Source organism: Eleutherodactylus coqui, chromosome 6, assembly GCF_035609145.1.
Source record: "Eleutherodactylus coqui strain aEleCoq1 chromosome 6, aEleCoq1.hap1, whole genome shotgun sequence".
Taxonomy (NCBI): Eukaryota; Metazoa; Chordata; class Amphibia; order Anura; family Eleutherodactylidae; genus Eleutherodactylus; species Eleutherodactylus coqui.
In genome coordinates this window covers 175,305,664-175,313,863 of record NC_089842.1, presented here as the reverse complement: position 1 = coordinate 175,313,863, position 8,200 = coordinate 175,305,664, and the positions used below count along the sequence as shown (strand labels likewise).

Here is an 8,200-nt window from a genome sequence, read left to right as displayed (position 1 = left end):
TTCAAAAATGTGTAGAAAAAATAATTAGCATAAAGACAAGCGGTAAACAGTCACATGAGCCAATAGTATATCATATTTGTAATATGTAGTGTCTGCATCTACTTGTTTCATAAAGAGTTAATTCTAGCAAAACTAGTAAATTATGTCCGTTTGGTATAATAAGTCTCAGGAGTTATTGACTGACCACAATTAAGTAGTAATAATAATAGCTGAGGATGGCATCGTCCTCTTTGTTGGGGCACCCTGCCCACCTATCTCCTGTATCAGTCACCAGAGCTGCTTTTGTACCTGTTTCCCCAAATGTTTCCACCTCCTCTCTCCAAAATACTAATAGAAAGTTAACGAGTCTTCAGTATTTTCTCTTTAGGGTTCATACAAGGGCTCCACTTTTCGATTAACACAATAATTGTACCAACTCAAATGGTGTGAATGTGCTTCCCCTATAATTCCCTTCACATCATCTGACAGTCTCATTGGGACTAATACAGTACCGCAATGGGGCCCTTAATAGCCCCCATTTTGCCGCCTTATTGGGCTTTTCTTGTGTTCTAAAAGGAGCCATTATTCCAATGTATTTTAACAGAAATCAGCTTAATTAAGACTAAATAAAAGCTGTTTATTTCCTAGACCCATAATAAGCTGGTGCTGGATGCTGTATCCTATCATCACATCTGAACTATGGTTTATGGAAGAGATCACCTCCTAGGAATAAAGATTTGTATTTTGTAGAATATTCTGATCAATACTAAACTCCTGTTGACATGTTCTCACACCTCAGCTAAATGTGAGGGGATAGACTATACAATACGGTGCGTTTTAAAAGAAGACAAAAGCTGGTGGTGGTTGGGAATTGGGTTGGTGCAGCACTTGGCGAGCTGCCACCTCCTTCTGCTCGGGTGGGGCCTTTATTGAGGCAGATGCAGTCTCCTACCCAGAGGCTCCCAGTGTTTTCATCCTTCCCAAGACTCATTCAGCCTACTTCCACCCGGAAATATCTATAATCTGTATTAGTTCTCTTTACTTCTGTCTAGTTGCAAAACTGTAAGAAGATGGTTGTTTTTATTTAGATTTTTTTATATTACTACTGATTTGTATATTATCACTATATGTACTATTAAAAAATAATATTATTATACAAACAAGGACTAACCTGTCATTAGTGCTGTTTCTATCCTCCTAATTACTGATTAATAATTAATATTTTTATTTATTTACAGAGGTATGCAAAAAAATTACATCACATGCTACATTCAGAGTTTGATACGGAAAACAATAAGTAAGCAGCATAAAACCTGTTGTCTTTTTTTTAAATTAAATTAAATTTTCAGTACCAAACACCGAATGGAGCATGTGATATACTTTTTTTCTACACCTTTGTATTTAACATTTTGCAGGCAATGCAATAGTCAAATATTTAGCAAATTTTAATTATTTACTAACTAAAAATGCTGCATTGTTTTCTGAACTGAACAGTGAACATCCGACATCATATGTTGCAAAGGATATAGAGTATTATCAATTAAATACTACTATTACTAATAATGATACTACGCTAAATTGTCATTGCTGGCAGTAGTAAAAAAATTGATTGAAAATAAACATAATACAAATTAGTTTAAATACGTTGTCTTTGCAAGTAATGTTGATTATTATTATTACTGGTTCCTCACGGTGTCCAATATAATAAACAAATAAAATACATGTACTATGGAATAAGTACATTTTTAGGTATATGCGTGGAAACCAAAAACTAGTTTTACTGAAGAGACATTTCCTATTACGTTGCTGCTCATGGTCTTTGTGGTAATCAGTATACAGTGGTGTGAAAAAAAATGCATCACAAGCTCTATTTAGTGTTAGCTACTAAAAACAATAATACGTAATCAGCATAAAACCTTTGTAAACTGTTGTAAATGGTTTTCTTTAAATAAATGTAAATTACATTTTATTTATATTGACAACAGTTCGTGGAGGTTTTATGTCGTTTATTTATTGTTTTCAGTGTCAAACACCAAATGGAGCATGTGATTCGGTTTTTTTGTACACTTCTGTAAATGTGAGAGTTTTGGGGAACATTTTACTGACATTATCGTTAAAATTTGGAAATCATGTAGTTAGCACAATAGTTAGAAAGCAATTCGGTATATCAAGTAACCTCTTTATAGTGAACAATGACCTGAAGGCACTCAACACCCCCCACACTCACTACCTTTTTCACTCATTCTACTGCGGCAGATTTTATTTACACATCCTTATGAAGGCAAGAACTTTTCCATGAATATTTATTCTGATTCAGAATCGGATATAAATGTATCAAGTAGAAAGTATGATTGCTTATGTCTTTGTGTCGCCCTAGCTACGTAATAAATGAGCAGGAAATAGAAACATTCTTACACTTAGGAGCTGCGGCAACTTTTTCTGGTATTAAAGTTCATCCTGGATACACGATTCTAAGATTGGAGATCATAATATTAGGGTAACTTTGCTTGAAACTATGCAAATCCGCGTTCCATATTGTTACAGGAAGTTGAATGAGGATGGATCCGGGAATACAGATATTGATTGCCCATGATCATCTATTCTTCTGTTATATCTAAATATTATTTTCTTTCTTTCTTTTTTTCCCTCTATTTTATAGACACTTTTATATGTGCCAGCTATCTGCTTGCCCGGCATATAAGGAGACGACTAGCACATATAAAAATATATATATAAGATACTTTTCTAACTATCTATCTATCTATCTATCTCTCTCTCAATAGTACACACGTCTTTTCTTTCTCTTCTCTTCTCTTTCCTACATTAATCAATGTTTGCATACTTTTTGCATGTTGATTAGATATAAAATCATACTTACAAAACCAGTGAAAAGTAATTTTGAATTGGACGTTTATCTACTCATGTAAAGTAGTATGTAGAGAGAAAAGTCATACAAAAGTGTTTTGTGGTTTTAAATGTTTACGGTTTGAGACTATATATATATATATGTGTGTGTGTGTGTGTGTGTGTGTGTACACACACACACACACATATTTATAGGTTTAGATATACATTATTCTCAGCAGTAGATTAGGCGGCATCTATTAGCCGCAAGGAGAAAGCACAAGGCACAAACTTTTAACCATTTTCAAGAGCCACCTAGAAAATAGTACAGGGCGCCTTCTTTTCAGTGTAGAAAATTATAGGTTTACCACTTTCTAAATGTACTTTTGTTACCCCCATTAATTCCGCTTCATCTGCTCCTGCCTTTCTTTTCTCTCTTTTCTCTTTGTTGGACAAAAAAAAAGAAAAAAAAAGTTTGTGGTAAGTGGAATACCAGCACTATGCAAAGGGAAAACTGGAAAAACAGGGAATTCCTGTCATATCTCAATGTACTTGTTAATTAAGCTTTGTTAAGTACGATGTCTTTAACCCCTGCCTTGCCTCATCATGAGAGCCTTGCAGTTATTAATCTCCCGACATCAATTATTGAAAACGTCTATTTAAATCGATGCAATGCAATTAAGCTTAAGGTAGATGCGTGTGCGCAAAATACACATAGCACATATTGGGTATCTCAGGATGATTTGATATTGTAACCCCAAATATTATCCACAATCAAAGAGCAAGTCACAAGTTGTGCTAGAGTCATTTTAATATAATTATACATATTTGCTGGATCCAGAGCAGGAAAGAAAGGTCTATGTGTAATATATATTCATATAGGTCTTCAGAAACCCAAGCATACGGTTTAATATTAATTGCAATTCTCCAATGTCATATTATACTAAGCAAAGTCTTTATTACTGAGGGATCACGGCAGTCCATGTTGTATGTTAATTTTCATTTCTTTCCAATTGGATTCTCATTGATTTGGGAAAAGTCATTAAAAATAAAGTTTTCTTTGCAGTTCGTCAGTGGTAAACCAGTGGGGGAGGGGCGAGATTCTTTCTTATAATTATAACCTATGAAATCATGGCTGAACTCCTGCTGATAAGGAGATCACAGTTGCATACAATACAGGAGATCACAGCTTTGAAGTCTAGCACAGAATTTAAAAAAACCAAACAAAAAAACACAGATTGACCATTTATATAAGACACACACTGATTGTCCTTTAAAAACTACATAATGACTCCTTATAAACATTATTATTATTTTTCTTAAATAAAGTAGTGCATCTATGACAATCAGTAAGCACAATTCACTCAGCCCTGAAGCGTTCAGTGCCATCTAGTTGTCACATGGCCATGCCATTAGTTGGCTAACACTGGGCACCGCTATGGGTGCTGACTGGACCCCGAGCTTGGAGAGATAATGAACTGCCTGAGTGAGAATGGTCTTCATTTCAAACCTTTCATCCAAGACATTTGCTAAAAACTATGGTGATCACGAATGTATCGAGACACAGGATAAATAGAGGTCCTTATTTTGAGAAGTTTGTTGGGCTCCCACTCCAGAAAAAGCGAGCAAGGGGGTTCTGTGGACAAGAATAAAAATGTCTTTGTCTTCTTTAACCAAGACATGGCTCAGTCTGGAATGTCCAAGTGTCTTTGTCACAAAGAAAACAAAAACAAAAAAAAGTTATCATTTGGGTTCACAAAACCTGGAACTTCCAAGATGATGTCTGGTCTTTATAATCCAAGCAGTCAGCGTTGAAGTTTAACTTCCAGGAGGCTGTTTGATCTTTATAATCCAAGCAGTCAGCGGTGGAGTTGAAACCTAAGCTAGAGGCTCCATAGGCTTGGGTGGACAGGGAAGCTGGAGATTGATTAAGATGGCTGGCCACTGCGTTGGTACCCATAGGGCTTAGTGCAGCTCCAGGTCCAGGAAGCTGATGGTGCATAGGTGTCAAATAAGATCCACAGTCCATTCCCCCAAAATAAGACGTTGAACTTGCATATCCTTGACTGTAGCCAGAAGCTTGGGTATATGTCATGGGATAGGACCTCTGCATACAGGAGGATGATGTAGAGAGAGGGTCAGAAAGAGGAGATATGGAAGCTGGGCTCCATATAGACACTGGGGCAGTACTGCTGGAGATCACCGGCACAGTGGTACAAGGTGGTGTGAACTGACCACTGGTGCCACTCTCTGAGCTGACCTCTCTGGATGGAGATGTCTTCTTCTTGGCAGGCCTCACTTTATTCTGACCTCCATTCTGCTGCTGCTGTTGTTGCTGGCGGCATTTCGCTCTACGGTTTTTGAACCACACCTTGAAATTAAAATAAAAGCAACAGAAATTAATTAAATATAACACCTGAGGCTGAGAGACATGTAAACAGTGAGCAAAGTCTACAAGGAAATGTAATCATTGAGCCTCAGGTGGCCGAAAATCTATGCTGCAGAGCAAACTGTAGGATCATCTCAGAAGGAAGCCTTGCAAATAATCAGGATCAGGAGATCCATTATCTTCAGGATGGATCAATACATGTACGGGTAGAGGAAGGGGAAGAGTGGTAGTGATGATGATGATGACGACCCTCACCTGCACTCTGGACTCTGGTAGATTGATCTTTAAAGCGACTTCTTCTCTCATGAAGATGTCAGGATAACGAGTTTTGGCAAAAAGTGCTTCAAGTACATCAAGCTGAGCTCTGGTAAACGTTGTCCGTTCCCTCCTTTGCTTTCTTGGGGTAGCTGAAAACATAGCTATTGATCATTGGATTGGCCTTATACAATATCGCACAATAACAAAAATTGTATCACAACTGCATTGGATGAGTCGCGATATGCCCTATTCGATCAACTGCAAAAAAACTCTCCGGAGGCTAAACTTTTTTGCTCAGTACTATTTAGTATACAAAACAGCTAAATCTTATTTGAATCACACTCTACAATATTAGGTATGTTCAACAAATTTCTTATATTTTTAAGAAAAATGAAAAAATATATATGAAGCTTTAAAAAAAGATCATTTAAGATTTAAGGAACTAAAGGTGAAATTCATTTATGAAGTATTTGGAAATAAAATGAATAATGAAATATTCTATAAAAAACAAAACTTACTGAAAAAGATATTTTATTATTTATAATATAAATATGTAGTGTATACTATATATATACACCTTATATATGTGTGTGTGTGTGTGTATATATATATATATATATATATATATATATATATATATATTCCGATTGATTTTGAATACAGTATTTCAAGGTTAAATGTTAAGATTCACAAATTCAGGTAAGGAAATATTCACAGTTAATGCACATATGAGGGCAACTGCATTTAATTTTAGGTTTCTTTGTGGTGCACTGAATATTTTTTGGTTTGACAAATTAAAGTTTATTCCATTAAATCTTTGCATTTTCTTGCACATGTTGGGACCGAGGTTCAGGTTAGAGCGCTACTTACCAGGGTATCCTACAGACGGATGCAACAAATCCATCCCGGAGGTAGTAAGACTGAGTCCATTGACTGCATAAGGTGGTTGCTTGAGATAAGACATCATGCTAGTATCTTGGCTTGGAGCACAGATGGCAGAGCAGTCTGGAATCGTGGTGGTGGTGGTGGCAGCAGGTTGTGGTAGAGTCCAAGGATCCTCTCTGCCTTTTGGTTCAGTTTTCTACAAGTCAATGGGAATTAGTTGATTAAGTTGAGTGTGCTTGGGGGCAGGCAGCTCCTTTACCTATGGTGACTTGTTGGTATGTGAGGTTCACTAGTCAATTGCTCATGCTCTTAAAGAACTCTCAGACCCCCAGCTGCCCTATGGACCAAGGGAACTGCTGACTAAAATCAACGTGTCCAAAAAATAAAGTAACACCCCATGCATATATACAACACGCCTTCCAGTGCAACACAACCAGTGTATCCATTTGCATAAGGCTCATTGGCTAGCACTGCCTAATTGTCTCAAACAAAACTTGATTGGAGCCATTTGCAGAGACAAAGGACTCCTTGGCTAAATAAATAATGGGGGATGACAAAGCCTTTTGGGTGAGAAACAAAGACACAATTCAGGAAACCAATTTCTGCCCAGTCTGCTGCCTATTAGAAAATGCATTCATGTTAATTATCCGATGCATTTTGTTACTAGTTCGAGGGATCTGCTGGTGAAATGGGAACTTTGTAATACACAAATCTGACTTTATGCATGAACGTCACTGGAAGCCATTTTCACCTAATTAGTGCTACTTCTAATTAGATTTACAGGTAAGTGATTTCTTAGAGTATTTGAAAATGTTGATTATTAGTGTACAGGTTAAACAAATACAACTTTAAATTGCAATGAAAAGACATTCGTGGATGTCCGACAAGGATGCACAGTCCTAACCTGTACACACGTGAGGGCAGACATAATACCAGTATCTCACTCCCAGCACCCAAAATATACAATAATCAAAAAGCATAAACATGTAGTGCGGCAGAATATAGCAGGGGATTGACAATGGGATGTATATATAATGAATTCTTTGGAAAATTAAGCATAAAATAATTTTAAGTTTTCGCCATAAAAAAATAGTCTGCGTGAAAAGATTTGGGTTTAGATGCAGTACTATTATTATTAGTCAACTTCCTTCGGGAAAAATTTAACAGTAGATACACTAAAATCATACTTCCCCTGTTAATTATACATCCTTTATTGATTAACAGAAACAAATACAAAATGTACATTAATGTATAAGAACTTAGACTTTCATTTTATTATTAAAAGCAACCCACAAGGTAGACATAAGTTTTTGGAAAACACACTTGCAGTTTTTGATGCACTTCTTTGAGCTAAAGCCAGAAGTGGATTTAAAAAGAATGATAACTATAACTATATAAAGGAATCAATTGTACTTCTTATTCCTGTTGGATCCACTTCTGGGTTTGACTAAAAAAACTCCAAGTGCGTTTTCTAAAAAAATTCTGTGTGTGAAGCCACCCTAGTTGTTCATGCTCTTTAAAAATAATCCATTATTGAAAACTGATAATTTTTGACGTTGGACATTACAAAGTTAGATAGTGTTCGGTACCTGCATATCTAGACTGGTAACATTTTATTTGTGCTCATATAGATGAATATGCCACACATACATTCCTATTATTTTTTTGAAGATGATGAGTGGTAATAATAAGAACGACTTTTAAGAACAATTCTGCATTGGAACTTTCAATAGTTACATAATAATAATAATAATAATAATAATAATACAGCCTCCTCTATGTGCAGACGTCACAATTTAGTGAGTCCCCCTTCCCCCATTCTCTCCCCACTTGCCCAAGTTCAGT

The 8,200-nt window shown here is 36.2% G+C and overlaps 1 protein-coding gene across 2 annotated transcripts; it reads right to left on the bottom strand.

Annotated features, from left to right (window-relative positions):
• Positions 1–4,576: 4,576 nt before the first annotated feature.
• OTX2 (orthodenticle homeobox 2) lies at positions 4,577–6,437 on the bottom strand. 2 transcript variants are annotated; one of them, XM_066605828.1, is made up of 3 exons: positions 6,341–6,437; positions 5,468–5,631; positions 4,577–5,194 (listed from the first exon to the last, which is right to left on the bottom strand). In XM_066605828.1, exons 1-3 carry the CDS (start codon positions 6,435–6,437, stop codon positions 4,577–4,579), a joined length of 879 nt encoding a protein of 292 aa, XP_066461925.1. The 2 variants fall into 2 exon arrangements, with proteins under 2 accessions (XP_066461925.1, XP_066461926.1); XM_066605829.1 differs by having other exon boundaries at positions 5,468–5,619.
• Positions 6,438–8,200: the final 1,763 nt, after the last annotated feature.